Raw genomic sequence first — 17,726 nt, forward strand, 5'->3', positions numbered from 1 at the left:
AGAATGACCTCATCCCTTCCTTTCATTGCTTCAGGTAAAAATAGACAGATTAAGACTGGGCTTTGATGAGAAAAGCCTACAGAGGAGGTGTGAAAGCACGGAGAGAGGTAGAAAGTTGGAGGACAGAGACTAAATGGATCGTTCTGCTCCAAATCCAATTCCTAATAGCTGGAGGGCAGGAGGGAGGAGGGGGAAACAGTCAAAGGAAGAGGAGAGGGGGAGTAGAGATATCACGTCTAACAATTAAGACCTGCCTTCAGGGTCTTAAAAAGGAAGCTTGAGAACAAATTGCTCATTGAGCAGTGGCTCTCTACAGTCTCTCAGATCTTGCTGCCTTAAAGGAATCTGCCAGAAAGACAGCAGCTGCAACCCGCAGCTCACAACATGAATGTCTTTACAGTACTTAGGGATCTGTCCCCAGCAGTCATCCTGGCCAAGGATGAGGAAATATACCCCTACTGTAAACATAAACCTGGAGCTAATCCTAGTGACTGTGGAGGAAACTTCACTGTAAATTCACCTCGCTCCTACCTGGCTATGCAGTGCTTAGAAGTGTTAAAGATTTAGCTCAGTTTACAGGTGTTGTTTGTTTGCTGTGTACAAGCCAAGTGTATCAACCTCTCCTTAGCTGTTGCCTATGAACCTGCTTCATTTTCTCGTAGCCAGATCTTAGAGGTCTTACATTTAATCATGTAAGTGTTGAATACAAGATAATAATAGACGGCACAATGGGGGATCGGTGGTCTGAAATCTTTACTGCAATTATTCCTACAGCCATGATATTTTTAACCAAAGGGCGATGGGTTTAAAGAATGTTGAGTTACTTTGAAAACATATGAATTGTCATTTAAATTAAAAAATCCTAAACATTAGTGCATGAGCTCAATGGATGATCATCAATGGCTCAAATGGATAATGAAGTCTTTGGATAGGTGATCTAAAGTAACTCATACTCACCAGTAAGTTAAAAGTAATGAAGACATTTTTTTACATTTCTGTATACTGAAAATAATACATAGATAGATAGAACTGGTAAGTTCAATGAGTGATCAGTAAAAAATAATTATAAGGTTAATAAAACTGAGCTATAGTCAAGAGGTTTGCATAACTAAGATTGAATAAATGAAGCATTTTGTAAGCTAATAGTAAATTATCAATGTTGAAGAAAGCTCAGGTAGCGAATACATTGTTGAAGTGTCTAACACAGTGTGCTCATTAATTCTGATCAGTGATTTAAATAACCTTAAAATATAATGGGTGTTTTGGTTTTAAATAAGGTTGATCGCTCATCAACCTATTCCAGTATAAATTGCTACTTATTTTTGCTTTCACTGTTTGATTCCCTTTAAGCCAGCGTTATTCAATTGAGCTGTATTTCAGTTGATTAGCTGTGACCTGATTCTGTCTGACAATTCGCTGCAAGTGTGAAATATATTTCGAGGGAGTGATTGATGACACATCTCAGCAAGCTTGTCTCCTGACACTCAGGTTATTGTGTGTCAAACACACTCATCAGCCCACTCAGTTAATTGACAAATATAGAACATCGAATCATTACCAGAAATATTTAGTTTTACACAGGCAGTTGTACTTTAAATCAAAGGAGAAAGTGATGCATTAAAGACAGAAAAGCAAAGCTTCTTTCATAAATCAAGCATTCGAAACAATCTTTAATCCAACATAATTTTACACGTATTGATCAGAAATAGGATTGCATTGACGGTTCCCAGTAAAAATACAGAACAGAGGTTGTTTACTCCTAATTTTTATTCTAATCTTCCTGTCATATAAATTACACATGACGAAAGGTCTGGTGCAGGATAAGTTCAGCCTTTTGTGCTGTCTTTATGCAAGGCTGGTGGCATTTAAGACAGTTATATCATTTTAAAAAGTCTCTCTGATGTGTTGAGGACCAAGTACAATAGTTTCAGTCTTGCTTGAGTTAAGATAAAAACAAGTTCTGTTCATCCAGGTGAGATTATAAGTGCTAACTTTGACAACAAAATGGTCCTGGAGGTAGATCATTGTACGCTTATATTTCTCATAGGAGTTTATCATTATCCTGGATGCAGTTCCTCTTTGGTTGTCTCTGGAAGCTTTCTGGTCTGAAAAGGCTGTTAGGACTCATTTGATGATCATTAATTTTCTGTAAAACATTGTATGGCAATCTTTGAGACATCTGATTCTGAGTACACTAAAGTTGTTGACTCACAGAATGATAAATACTGCCAACTAATCCGTCTGACATCATTCTTCCTCCATCTTTTTTTGATCATTATCCGAATTTTATCAGTAGTATAGTTAATCAAAGTAGTTAATGTTGCATTTGTAGTGTTATTGAATAGATTATGTGAAAAATGTTGGTTTTTGTTCAAGTCACTGCATCTGGTCAGGTGTAAAGAGTAGGGCAAAATTGTTCCTGTTTTGCATGGGCTATTGCCCTCACACAAGAGAATTTTCCACTTTTGCCTCATGAGGATTATGTGCAACACCTGCACAAAACACAGATTGAAAAAGGTGTTGAAGATGGGATGCATGCCTCTGTCAATTCTTCTGAGTCACTTTCCATGTTTTCACATCCAAACATGCCTGCTTTTTGAACATTCCTCCCCATTGTATACCGAAATATGTTTCTTTTCTTTCTTTTTTTTCATCCTTTTTTTGGAAACATCGATGTAAGAAGCTACAAAAATAATCTCTGAAAAAAAGGCCCTCTTCCAGGACCTTATGTTGCTTTATCATATTTGTAGACATCACAGCTTATAGATATAGTTTGCGTTTGAAAAACCTCATCCATCAATGTTACCATGTTCAACGAGTAGGTTTAGATGTAGCAATTAATCTAAACAACCTTCAGAAAGGGTCTCGAAGTAAAAAGCTTTTGAAAAAATATATCTGTACATGTTCCTTTTGTGGCTGCCATTGATGGTTGATGAGTTGAACACATTGAGTGCCAGGATAGAAACAATTCATCGTTGATGTTTTTGCATTATGTTGCACATAGCACATTGAAACATGCCCATGATCAAAAGCCTTCACAACATAAGGCACATTGTGCTGTATTAAGTCATTTAGCCATTGAGACAAGCAGAGAGACGGCACTTAAAATGGGAAGATGCTTTTCAACAGGCAATGCAGGCAACTGCTCAGGGCCCCAGATCATTAGAGCTAACTTAAAATATAACTTAAACCAAAGCAATGGCTTAAAACGTGCAAATTTTGCAACAACAGTCGTAATCGTACCTTAGGAGAGCCTATCTGACAGAATTCACTCTTGTTGTCTTGCTAAGCTTTGCATGCATTTTTACTTTGAAAACCAAAGTTTGTCAATGAAAGTCAACGAGGAGTTATGTCTATCGGAGAGAAAAAAGAAAGAGAAAAAAAGAGAGGGAAACTGGCAGATATTACATGAACGCTGGTAGGAGGGGCCAACAATGATTTTTGCTGAGGGCCCCACCAGACTGATGCAAAGAGACCAAGATTGTTGCTGAAAGGTTCAAGGCAAGGCACAAGGGTTATAGGACACTACAAACTTGGACAGGAAATGCCTTGAATTGGCTCTTGTCATGTTTTCATGAATTTATTAAAAGTTGTAGATAATGTTTCCTGTAAAGAATGCCATGCTTAAGTGATTTTTTAAATGAAAAAACTTGCCTCCCAGACAGTCTTGGGACTTTTGGCCTCATATAGTAATACAAAAAAAATACAACATAAATACAATTATATTTTAGCCTTATTCTAATTTAAAACATTTTTGTCATCGCTATTAGGCAAATGTAGTCATTAATTTTGACGTAAGACCCACATTTACAACAATAGAATATTGTTAAGATTGATCAATGACTCGTGTCCATTCTTAACTTCGGAAAAAAATATTATATAAACCGTTTTAAATTCAAAGTACAGTCATTATTTTTACAGAACTCAATGCATGATCCTCCTCAGCAGGTGGAATTATGACCTTTGTTATGATGTGTTAAAAACGTATGGGGGAAAGCCAGGTAGTGGATCTTGAGTTAAGTTGAGTTGGAAGAATAGATTAAGGCCTCTAACGAGAGCCAGGCTCACCTGAAAAAGTCAGACTGAAACTAACACCCTTTCCTAATTAAGCCTCAAGTTGTTCCATGAACGCAATCTAGCCTTAAGTAGTCTGGGCTGAATCAAGTATAGTCGTGTTTTTTGGACGCACACAAGGTCTACAAGAAGCCCAAATGAATGGATGAATAAAAAGACAATCAAATGAGCCATGCAGAGGAGAGAGTTTGTTTCAACAGCTGAACCAACACTGCTGATTGAGCTGTGCAAAGAATTCAAGGATTTTATTAACAAAAAAATGTCAAACTGAAAATAATAATATGTGACAGAGAATTAGGGCCACCTTAAAGAGGCTTATCTAAGTGCTTATGTAAGGCTTGCCTACAATACAAAAAATAGACATACATTAAAAGCAAATGAATGCTTAAAGGAATAAAAGCCTTTACACAATGTAAATCACGGAGTAAAGGGCAGACCTAAAGCTGCACAGAAGGATAACAAATGACAAGTAAGGTTGTTAGTAAGCCCTACTAATGTGGAGGAGATGACATGGAAGCAGGAAAAATAGTGGTTTTCTTTCTTTCATTCTCTGTTCATCAAATTATCTCACTCCATTTCAGTACTGTCGGCCTACATCATGCGTCTCTCTCTCTCTCTCTCTCTGTTGGTCTGCCTGCCCATCTCTCTTGTTTCACCAGCCAATCAGGGACAGAGTAGGGTGGGTCCTTGTGAGATGTGAATTATTTATCAGACCTTTTTTTTAAAAAATCATGTTCGTTTTTCCTTTTTTAAATATTTCCAACATAATTAAGGTTTTTATTCATGATTGATTTTGAACAAAGCTGAGACTTGAGTTTTGTTATCTTTTTTTATTAATGTAACTTCACATGACTGACTTGGGCATGGAAACTTACCTGGCGGAACATTCTTTGACACAAAGCTAAACTAAGTTTGACAGTTAGCCTGGTCCGGAGCAGACTTGTTGACCAGCATAAGTTGCCATGATAACTCAGTGAGGACTCATATAAGCTATGTTGATGGAACAATGCTGCGCCCACTTAAATGAGCCAGACTTATCGAGAAAAATGAGAATTCAGTTTATTCCTGCTTCATGGATTTCCCCCTATTTTCACTTGAGCCGTTAACATTTGGTGCTTCATAGTATTCATGGAAGCAGGATCATCAATGATCAATCAACCAATCAATCAAAACATGATAATGACACAATGATAATGACTTCAGTATTTTTGTTGAAGGTATTTAGATCATGACCCTCAAATATGTGTTTTTAAGACACACTGTTGTTGTCTTAAAAATGAATGTTCTTGTAAATGATCAGACTTTAAAGACACAGGAATTACCTGTCGTTAAAATTAGTACATTTTGGGGCGCCAGAAGCCTGGTTGTTGACGCGCAGGGCCCCATGTTGCTGCAGTCCTCAATATGGGCAGTCTGGGTTTAAATCCGGCCTGTGGCACATCATTCCTCACTACTTGATTTTTGACTCTACCATCTGTCCAATCTCTTAAATAAGGGCCCAAAAGCCCCAAAATAAACCTTTAAAAAAACATACATTGTTAGTTTCTGTGATTGATGTTTTTTTTCTGACAATAAGAAGAAAGTAGACTGCCTACATACCTTTATTGTTTTTTAATGCCATGTCAATCAATCAATCAATCTTTATTATTATATTATTAATTATCAATTCACAATTCATTACAAGTGTTATCTTAAGACACATTACAGAAAGCAGGTAAAGGTCCTGACTCCATGTGTAAACACTTAAGCTGTTCATGTGGCCTTATATGTTAAATAAAGAAAAGAAACAAAGGCTTTTGTTTGTTTGTATTTCTTATTCAGTCTCTTATAAAAAGAGTCTTATAGTCTTATATTTAAAAGTTGTAAGTTTACTCGACTTCACATTGTAGATTTGTTTCATTCGGGTATTAAATTTAAGAACTAACTGGCAGGTTCTATTAAACTGATAAGATGTAGATCTATATTCCCGACCAGCTGCCTAATGGACAGGTCGTCATTTTGCCTGCAGCAGACTTTAAGTAGGCCTGTGTCTGTTAGTGTGTGTGTGTCCTTCTTGCCTTCAGAGTCCTTTTCGCTGCAGCCATAATTATCACTGTCTGAGAGTAACCAACAGTGGCGGATCTCATTAAGCCATGATATGGGTCGCGTCTGCATGTACAGGCACATATACATTGCTTATTTACATATGAATGGAGCCAGTTTTGCACACACCCACAAGCAGCAACACACTTGTCTATCCACCCACACCCACACAGACATGAACCAACACAGCATTTACATATAAAAGCATTAATGTGCAACATACCCCTTACATGGTACGTACACACAGCAGCCTATTCATACATGCACTGCACACATATGGGCTCCTCATAAATTTAGACACTTCCGTCAAAAGGCCTTCTCCAGCCGACAGGGATATGAACCCAATATAGCATCCCACAGATAAGCCAGTGACTCTGGAAGCAGAACTAATATTATTTGCACGGTGTCGAACGTTTATCTGGTGCCGCCTGCAAAGTGATGGTTTGGTGTCACTTTTGTTTAATAATGATGTGCCAATAGTAATATGCCTGCTGGCTGGAAACCTATTACAGTTCAAAAGATTATCCAAATACAATCTAATTTGGAATATTGCATTTTGACAGCCTGTGACTGGAGGAAGTGGGATGGTAATGCGATATTTTCTTTCCTTTTTAAAATTCCAATTAACAGTTTTAATGCTCAACAAACCAATGGTGACTGCAAATATGCAGAGGTGTCTGGCTGAGCCAGATCTCATGATGGGTTTCAAACAAAGGAGAGGGTAAAGTAACTTTTACACAGTGTAAACTTCTGATAAGGTGAGTGCCATGTTAGGGCTCCCCTGTCAGATTAATTTAAACTGACGTGGTGAAAAAAGAGATAATCTTTACATAATACTGGAGGGGAAGAAAAATGTCTTACTATGATTTTTTTTTTTTATTAATTATACATTTCTAACTCATTTCAGACGTGAATCTTTATCAGTCAGTTAAGGCAGTCTTATTAACTTACTGCTCATATCGCATTTACATTGACAGTGTGCGTTTTTTTGTGGGCAAAATATTGTTCACTGACAGCTTTGTGACTGGTAAGCGTTAATTAAAAAATGAAAAATTGTAAGTTAAAAGGGGAAACCTTTGCAAGTCAGAGACATCACATTATTAAGATTTAAATTGCAATCCACCTCTGACATTGCTATATTACATGTAATATAATGTTTTAATCTCTTTTTTTGGTCATACAGACTTCCCTCTTCTGTTTTCTATGGTACATTTTGAGTGATTTTGATTCCTTGCTCTTCACTAAATGTTTGACAACCACAGAGAAAGTGAGCTGTTGCTTCAATCATAGTGGGGGGGGGGGGGGGGGGGGGGGGGGGGGGGGGGGCATTAACATTGCAACAGTAGAATTATGAGTTTTCATCTGACTTTTGTAAAGGCTTAAGCTTTAAATTTTAAATTCTTTTCATGCTTAACTTCTTCAGTGTCCTAGCAAGTTTTTGTATTGTTATGCAAATCTGCTCACGTTCTTATTAATGGAATGGAAAGTGCACTGTTAAATACCTGGGCCCATATTCAAAAACGTTATGAGAATCCTCGCAGAGACAAAACTTCTATCTTAGTGAGAAGATGTGGTTTACCCCAATACTAGATTTGACATATTTTTTTAAAAGCTGTGATTGTTTAATGAAAAAAAATGGGGGAAAAAGGAAATCAAAAAAATATTCAGACTCTAGTCTGACATTGTGTAATTATAAACACCATGAAATTAACGTGTGTGTTAAATTGCAAGACATACTTTAAAAGTATATACAAAACGTTCATAATCACATGCTATCTTGTATAGCAGCTTCTTCACCTGCTGATTGCTACATCAGTAGGTAAAGAGCCTTAATTAGTGATTGGATGCCCCTGTGGAGGGAACCACATGGAGAGAAACTCAAATTGTGTGTCTCACTTTTTACTGAAAAAAGATCGAGTGAAATGTTTGCATAAATCATGTCTTGTCTGTTCTGCCCAACAATGAGTCAATAAGAATATTCTTTATTTAGTGTTTGGAGAACATTTCTCCATTCCCTCCATAGCTTGAGAAACTCTTAAGGCTGTTAAAAGTTCTTCTCACTAATCCTAACAGTTTTACACCTTAGGAGCTCTCTTTTAAGATAACTTTACAAGGATATAGGATGTATTCAAACTGTCTTATTTTCTTAGGAAGCTTCCAAACTGAGGAAAATGACCCAAAAGCATCTAAGTGACGGCCATGATAAGAGCTTAGTTTTTTAATTCTCTAAAATCTAAGGAAAGGTGTGTCAGTGCTTCCTTTATAATCCCCTTTAATATAGGATACACTGGACCATGCTTTATGAAAGGAGATGAGATAATGCTGTCCCAAAATTCCTTGTGGCTGCATTTAAAGCGACTCACGCATCCGATTGTTCACAAAAACTGTGAGACACTTTTAGACATATGATGTTTTATTCTTTCACTAAAGAATTCCTTGTAAAGTTGTACATTTGAATGCCTAAAACATATCTTACATGATTGATTGTACCAGGCTAGCCTATGTTGCTTTTATTTCAATTTAAACCTCGTAGTAATACAGATAACTTCACCAGTAAGAAGGCACAGGGTAAGTTTTTTAGATAAGCTTTTCGTCGTCCATTTTCAGAGAACTGTCAGACTCACGTCATTAATGTCCCCTGTTGCATAATTGTGTAGCTAGTAGAGTCAGAGCAACGCAGCCACCTTTCCATTAGTCCTTTATCTATTCTCCAAACATCTTTCCTTAACTTTATCACATTTTCCCCAGAGTCAAGGTAAAGAATAGTGGACAATCCGAATCTAACCCTAGTCTTAACTTTAAGGGGAAATTCTAAGCAGATGTCATGTTACTAAGAATTTTCTATTGTTTGCTGTATTAACAGAAAAAAGAATTGTGCCACTCGGAGCAACTCTTACTAAGGAGGCTTTGTGGACACGGCCCTTTACATATTATTCATAACTTACTTATAGATTGCCTATTTACAGGCTTGTTGTTAAGATTAAGAAGTTCCCTGTAAGAGACTGAATCTGTATGAAGATAAAAGTTATTCACAAAGCATCTTAGCCCTAAAGAGAGCTTGTGAGGTGTAAAACTGTTCGTAGTGAGAAGGGCTTCTTAAAGGCTTCAGAGTTTCTCAAGCTGTAGATTTTGAAATATTAATATTATTACTGAAAACTATTATTTTATCATCTTTGGACTGGACAGACAAAAAAGATTCATGCAGACATTTCAATCCATCTATGACATTTCTCATTTCAAAGTGAGACATGCATGTTAAGATTCTCATGTGGTTTCCTCCACAGTTGCATCCAATCACTAATTAAGGCTCTTCACATGCTGCTTTAACTGTCAGCATGTGAAGAGCCAGCTGCATCAATGTGTTTGCTTTCAAACATTTTGTAGGCTATACTTACAATGATACACAGATATTTAAATTTCATAGTGTTCATGATTACACAATATCTGACTGGATTCTATAATTGTGTCACCTTCCGTCTGTGCTCATTATCACTAATGCTGCATTCATGTGGTGTTTGACACCTGCTCAAGTTGCAATAACTATTCAGAAGCTCGGACAAGAGTTAGGTGCCGACTTACCCCCATGACATCAGAATCTTCATCACCTACGGGACAAAATGTGTTTTGTCAATGTTAACATACTTTTTTTGATTTTTTACTTTTTTTTTTCATCTTGCACATCAACGTTTTTACCCAAATATAACCTTTCATGGTTATATTCTCCAAATCTTTTTCATAGCATCAATGCTGTTTTTTGCTGTTGTTACAACATTCCGACGTTTTGAACTGAAGTTGGAAGAATGAGTTCCCAACTCGGAAACTTGGACCCCCCCAAGCAGCACATGACCAGAAAGAGAGCGCTTTTTTCTCCATTTTTTTCGTTTTGGCCAATCACAGTTTCTGAAAAAATGTGTCATTCCTCTTGGCCGACCACGCTTCCTCACTAAGATTAATGTTTCTGTCCTTTTCATTGTTCAGAGTTGCTCTTACATTGTTCCTAAATCACTTTTGAGTGACAAATTCTTGGTCGGATTTTTTTAAGCTAAGGAGCTCTCTGTATCTTGTGGATACAGGCCAAATATTTAAGGAGACCCAGATTGTCGTACAGGTTTGACGACAACCAGCTGCAGGGTCGTCAGCTGGAAGCTGTCATTCACTGATGTTTTGCTCCCAGAGGGGCAGTGGCTTGTTCAGGAAATGTCTCCCTGCCACCCCCTGTAGCTGCTTCTATGGGGGTGTTAGCCCCAAGCTGATGTCCTTCCTCCGGAGCCAAAGCCAGTAGCTGGCTTTTTGTGCTTCCTCTCCTAACTGCCTCAATGGTCTGATCCCATGGTGCCAGCACATGGTGCCAGCACTGAGACATTTGTGTGAAATCGCTCCTGCTCGAACCTGGTGACTTCATCCGCAACCATGGTCTTGCATTGTTTTTTTTCGTGGCATTGGACCAGAACTGCAGCAAAGCTCCCCAGCCTTGCCTGTTTGGACTGCCCTCAAAACTTCCCTGTGTTGAAGGCTGGAGATGCCGTGGTGTACCTGAGCCTGTCACTACCACTTCCTGCCTTTGCAGATGGGTACTCTTGGACTTTTTACCAGGTGGTCAGTGGAGTCCTTCAGCGTGCCTTCTCTTGCTTGTACCCTAGACTGATGGACTTCATTGGGTGCTCCAGCATATTCCAGCCAAAGAGGCTAATATCTGAGAAGCAATGGGGCAAGCCCAATAACTTTTGGATGTAGTTGTTAGCTCGGCTGTCCATCCTGCTAACCTCTAATGATGAAATCTCACGAACCTTTACTGGTCACAACACTTGATGGTACAGTGTGTGTTGGTAGTAACACACTTTGTATTTCCCTGGCAGATGGCATTGGTTCATTTAACCAGGCCCTCCGCAAGTTGTTGCTTGGTTAGCTTCACCATTTGTCTGTCAGACAAGTCTGCAGTATATAGCCTCTCCAGGCTCTTGGGGTGGGCTTTCCCTGACAACAAAGATGGTCTGGTTCTGTGGCACTTCTTTCCTCATTAAGAGACTTTTTGATTTTTCAGCCCTTTTTCATCATTCATGCATGGAGCCATCTGTAGGATATTTGTAACATTGTCCATATAATTCCAAGGCAGGGGAAGTCTTTCACCTAAAGGTAACTTGATACCTCCCACCACCTGCCTTGCCAATATGGGGATTATGTCAAAGGCTATCACAAACAAAACCACTTTATTTAACTTCTGAATACAGAACCAAAGCTGATGTGTTTGGGCTGCAATGAAAGCCTTTCTAAAGTCAAATTTAAAAATATATTTTTTAGACCATTGGTTTTCAGCATTCTTTTGTTTGAATCCAATTTTACAGTACTCATGTTTTGTTATTATAATAATGTTAGTTTCTTCACTCCACTCCACACTTTCTTGACTAAAAAATGACCTACATTTATTATTTTTTGCATCATTTTCATTATTGTCTACAAATATTGCTAATATAAATTTTCCTTTACATGTTTTCTTTTTTATCATATCAATAGTCCTGCCTTAGAATTTTTTTTAAAATGATACCTTTCTGGCACAACTTTTCTGGGATCATTCTGCAGGTGTGTTCAATCTAATTTTGAGTATTGTAATAGAGTTAGCCTTGACTTGGTAGCCTTGACTCAGGAACGAGGACGTCCGGTGCCTTGCATGGTCCCATGAGCTCCACCATTCAAAGGACTGGGTCATTCTCATGTTTGGGCATGGGACACGAGCTTAGGTTTGATCCCCCTTTAGCTGGCCACCTTTGATGAGGACGTCAAGTGTTTAAAGACAGAAACACCCCCGATTCAAAGATACACCACTGATGATGTGTCCCAAGAATTACATCTTTCCCACGTCTGAGATACAACTCTTGCGCAAGTCTCAACATTAATGCAAACCTCATGTGTATACCACCCATTGGCACAATAGACAGTTTTCCATCATGTCCCGTGTTTGATGATTCTAGCAGAAGAGGAGGTGAAATGATACCAGCAATTAGTAGCAGGATTAGGAGCAGGAAGCATAGCGAAATATGAGCAAAAGTATGAACAACTGTAAGGTGTTAAACAGCACCTCAGGGACTAGCAAGAATGTGATTGGTTGCAATATGAATCTGCCCTGATTAACCTTGCTCAGCAACGGGGAATTCCCCAAACATAACATTGTGTGTGAGTTCTGCAGTCATGTGACATAAATGAAAACCATGTGGAGGTTTGAGCAGAGGGTCAGGAGTTCTTATGGAAAAAATACTGAGGACATGACCTCCGAGCCTCAGGCTATGGCCATGATTCCAAATAATGTTCATTTTTCTTTGTATCACTTCATTTGTTGTTTCTGTGTTCTTGTTGTTGAAGAACTCTCATTACAATATTTTCAATGGACGAAGTCACATAAAAAAAAAAGTGATGTAATGTCCTTAAAACAAGTCAAAATGAGGCTCAGTAGTGTGTGTGGCCTGTATGACCTCCCTACTAGGACTAGGCATGCTCCTGATGAGGTGGCGGGTGGTCTACTAAAGGAATCTCCTCCCAGACCTGAACTAAAGCATCCGCCAACTCCTGGACAGTCTGTGGTGCATTGTGGTGTTGGTGGATGGAGCGAGACTTGATGTCCTAGATGTGCTCAATTGGATTCAGGTCTGGGGAACGGGCGGGCCAGTCTATAGCATCAACGCCTTCATCTTGCAGGAACTGCTGACACACTCCAGCCACATGAGGTCGAGCATTGACTTGCATTAGGAGGAACCCAGGGCCAACCACACCAGCATATGGTCTCACAAGGGGTCTAAGGATCTCATCTCGATACCTCATGGCAGTCAGGCTACCTCTAGCGAGCACATGGAGGACTATGTGGCCCCCCAAAGAAATGCCACCACACACCATTACTGACCCATCGCCAAACCGGTCATTCTGGAGCATGTTGCAGGATTTTGCAACTGATGTTTCAACAGATTAGATGTTACAGTACAAAGGACAAATGCAGCAGACTCCCAGGCATCCAGAAATACATCTCTAACACAAACATACACATTAATTTGCATCGATGTATATGCCAAATCAGTTAAGCCAACAGAAGCCCAAACCTCAGCTGCGTGGTTCTCTCTCCCACAGCAGTGTGACTCACACCCCAAGCTTTGCAGTCAATGGTTGTGTACCAACCTCTATCATCACAGAATCACAGGAAAAACTGCTAGGGCTTTCACTTTTTTTTATCTCATTAGGCATTAACATAAACTTCCTCATAAACAGAGCATGCTCAAATCAGCCATGGGAACATGCACACAAAGTGAGCAAGGGACATTTTAATAGCAAGGTTTCTGTGATGACACTGATGCTAGCTCATTCACAGCGATCATTTGTTTACTTATTTTCCACTGATAAAAAAAAAGTGACTTTCAAAGTACTGGAATTTTAAAAAAACAATCAGCAGTAGTCTAGTGGAGAGAAAGGAGAACAGAAAGGGACTTATTAAAACTGATCTTATCTTATCTCATCTAATCTTATCTTATCTATACCATTCAAGTGTCTTTCCCAAGGACACATTGGACATGTGGCTGAAGGAGCGTACCATCAGAGAAAACTGACTCTACCACTGAGCCACAGCTGCCCCAATGAACTTTCATGTGTGAACATGAGGTTCCCTCCTGTTAGTGTGCGATTTCACAAAAGATGGGATGAGTCACCATGACAGCTGTGGCTCATCTCCAGAGGAACACAACATACTCATACATACTTTGACACACACTGGCACTCACAAGCACACAACCTCCTGCATGTACTCACAGCTTCACTTCATATGCCCACAAAAAAGTTTGAGTTCTTGCTATACTGCGCATATAGCCCTTTGACAAAGTATTTCATGTACAGTTTGTGCTCCATAGCTCTTTACACCAATGTACAGTTTTGCTTTTAGAAACATTTTGCTCTGAATTGTTGCATTTAAGGATTTAAGACAAACAGAACTACAACTCTGGAAAGTTTTTAATGCAAGTTCTTTTTTACGAGTTAAGATTAGAGAGTACTTTTCATAGTCCTTTATATTTTCCAATTTTATTTTGTTTTTTCCTTCCTTTCTGGATATCAGTTTGTTTGCATTTTTCTATTTCCTATTCTTGTCTTTATTGCTTTCTGAGATTGATACATGTACAGACAAATCAATGTTGAACTTTAACTCATGGTGCATTGGCGATGTAAGTTATATTTCTATTGGTTAAAAGAGCAGCAGCATTGATATACATCGAAAAATCAGTTACAAAAGCATTGTGTATTCAGATCCAGGTACTTAAGACTTAAGATTAAGGTATCAGAAAGTTTGGCTTTTTTTTAATTGTACTTCATGGACAATTGAGCAACCTTCATTGGCATGAATAGGGCTCTGCCTCTAATGCTGTATCTACTTCTATAATACATACACGGTCCAGCAAAGTGTAGCTGTGTATCCACAATGCCTTCGATTCGACGCTTGTGAAAAGAAAGTTACACTGAGTGGATTGTTGCCCTTGATCGCCTTCAAATTCAATTCAACTGCATTTAAATTTGGGCCATTCTAGGGACATAGATTGTTCATAGAACTTACATTTTGCTCTTTTGAGACAATTCCACAAAGCTTTCTTTTCCTTTTGTTAAAATGACTATGGCACATAAAAAGAAAACCAAGTCATCATCTTTCAGAATAACATTCACTGTTAGTTAAACTTTATTCATACAACACAAGCCTCATAGCCTCCAAGAAAACATTTAATTTCATGTAAAAACTTACCAAAAGCAAGTAGTTTAAGCTTTAACATTGTATTTCATATGGATATTCACATTCAAGGCGGCTCACTCATGGAGCTGATTCTGATGATGGAAAAATCCAACAGACTCCAAACTGAACAAGAACTGAACCAAAAAGCCAAAGCCAATAAGAATAAGAGAAAGCCATTAAAACTAACCATATATTTTAAGAAATGGCACCAGGCCTTCATTAATTTGATATGTACTTTCTGTTCTGTCAATATTTCATTGAGAAAAAAAAAAACACATCACCACAAACAACCACTTTAAACATGTATTTGATTTTATCTTGCTAACTGATATGCCTATACAATATCCATAGTTCTACATTATCTGAATGTTTATTTATTGTTTACCATTAACAAGCTTGTATAACTTTAGCATTTCATTTATCGTCCTTTTTTCTGCCACACCATCTCCTTTGTTTTTTTGTTCTTTTTTATGGCATGTATTGCCTTTTAGTAATTCAGGTTCAATCGTGTTTCCTCTTCCAGCTTATTTTATTAAATTGGATGACCTGATCAAGCAATTGCCTTGTTCAAATTCCTTGCACCACAATGCTTCACCAGTCAACTGGTGTGAAAACAGTGCAACTGCTGGGCCAATCAGAAAATAGTCTTTGTTCCGAGATGAAGATAGAGCACTTGAAATCAAACTGTTGCCTGGATACACAGATTGTAGGTAATTATGGAGCCAGATTATAGTGTGGAGAAAATAGGTGATGCTGTCAATGGAGCACACATTTGAGCATGTATGTTGGCGTGTGGGTGTGAGCCTAAGTGCATTAGTATGTGTCTGAATGTGTGATCGACATAGCATGCTGCTTTAGCGGAGGATTGTGCAAATGTAGAAATGTTAATTATTCTACTAGTTCTAGAGCCTATGTCCTCTGATCTGTGTATGTAAGCAAAGGCAAAATGGATTTACTGTGGGATTCATGCGTAATCACTATCTTGTTTATTTTGAAAGAAAGAAATGTAACTATTAAAAATATTGATAAAAATAATGAGCAAATCTACAACAGAAGAACAACAAGCTAACACCTGAAAGCTTCAAACATATTGTTGCCATTATTCAACCAGATTTCAATGTTGAAGTGGACATTAATAAATATATATTTTAAGTACAACACACAAACTTTGTTTTTAGTCAATGACATCCCTAACCTGTACAAAATCTCTAGATTATACAGTATACTGGGGCCACATGCCTACATTTTTATTTGGATTTATTTACATTCAGATCAAGTTGTGCTTTTCTTGAGAACTGTTTTGAGGACATTATCCAGGTCATAAGCAGTGAACCAAACAATGCCATCAGTCTGCGGCTCTTTTGTGTAATATATCATACACTCTAAAGGGAGCAAAAAAGGCATTCATAGAAACAAAAGAGCAGGTCCAGTATCACGCAGCAATGCCCCATCCAATCATTCCCTTTCTGTAACAGTTACCATTTACACCTATTTAAGTCTTGTTAATACCCCTGCAGTCTGCCTATTGGTGGAACATCACACATACTCAGTGTTTGTAGCTTGAATACAGAAAGTTAAGGCAGGCAAAATACCTAACAGTCCTGCCTTGAACAGATTCTGTCGAAGCAACATTTTGTTTTTTCCTGAGAGAGAAAACGAGATGAATACTTAATAACATAGCTAGTTTATGCTGTTACTGGTAAGCTATGTGCTAATTGATACAAACTCGACCAAAACTTGTTAGTCTCTCAACTGTACTGTTTACTGTTACTATTAACATTACTGAAGAGGGGATAATACATTTACACAGTTTGACTAACTGCAAATAACTTGAAACCATTGATTCTGTTGGAGGAGCTGTTATAAGAAAAGAAGAAAATTAGAGTTGACAATGCAAGACAGTGAACTAAAATTAATTCTTCTTCTTTGGACTCTTCAGCTCTTCATTCTCTCCCCTCATCACTGTCAAGACAGCTTTGTATCAGGAAAAAAGTGTAAATTCAGGCATCAAAGTTATGAGCTTAACTGAATATTTTCACAGATAGATTTAACCCCTTCGAGAACATCCAGACCATTTTGTCTACTTGTAAAACTATCACAAAACAACCCCCATGTAAAGAAACATGTATGCTAAAATGATCATAAAACTACTTATATAAAGTTCAAAGGCCTGCATAAGAAATGGCTGGGAAGGGATCACTTTTAAGAAGCTAACTGCACATTTTCCACTTTCAAAAGTGTTACAGGTAGTTTCCCTTCTTTTGTACTTGGTGGCTTAGTAACTACCTCCCTTGGGAACCTGAATCCCCACCAGTTTGACACAGACTTTCTTGTTTGTCCCCCTGCCCCTGGTCTGTAAAACAGCCTCTCTTTCAGATTTGACCTCGGAAGAATGCAAACAACAACCCCTATCGCTGCCAGGGCTGAGCCGAAACAGGTGAGCCAGATCCCAGCTGCAGTGCTGAGGTGCAGCCCCCTGTTGAAGCCAATGGCTTGTGTGTCTACAAAGAACATGTCTCCCTCTCCAAATGACTCAATTCTGTGAGGAGTGGAGTAACCAACTGATAGGCTGGCAATTCCTGCAGTCAATATCAGGAGACCCAACGCCAAGGACACCTAGAACGAGAAGGAAACAGACGCTTATAATGATATTTGCTGCTCTTCTGGTTGCTGCATTTACTGAGCATATTTCATTTCCTTCTAGAAAAGGTCATTTTGTCTTTTGTGATGCAAAAGTTACAAATTTGCAAATGGGCAGAGGGCTTAAATGTAATATCTCACCTTTACAAATACCATGACACTACTGTCTGCAATTCACCATTCA

General features: G+C 38.4%; 2 protein-coding genes across 5 annotated transcripts in view; both read right to left on the reverse strand.

The window, feature by feature from the left end:
• Positions 1–17,726, reverse strand: part of srd5a1 (steroid-5-alpha-reductase, alpha polypeptide 1 (3-oxo-5 alpha-steroid delta 4-dehydrogenase alpha 1)) — a 387,143-nt gene that overhangs the window by 193,270 nt on the left and 176,147 nt on the right. The window lies entirely within an intron of this gene.
• nrsn1l (neurensin 1-like) overlaps positions 14,834–17,726 on the reverse strand; it is a 229,013-nt gene continuing 226,120 nt past the window's right edge. For all 4 annotated transcript variants that reach the window (XM_079368220.1, XM_079368218.1, XM_079368217.1 and 1 more), the window contains exon 4: positions 14,834–17,518. In XM_079368220.1, coding sequence (XP_079224346.1) covers positions 17,105–17,518 — 414 coding nt within the window. In that variant the 3' untranslated portion in view covers positions 14,834–17,104. The remainder of the gene's footprint in view (positions 17,519–17,726) is intronic.

Source organism: Symphodus melops (genome assembly GCF_947650265.1).
Source record: "Symphodus melops genome assembly, chromosome: 18".
Lineage (NCBI taxonomy): Eukaryota > Metazoa > Chordata > Actinopteri > Labriformes > Labridae > Symphodus > Symphodus melops.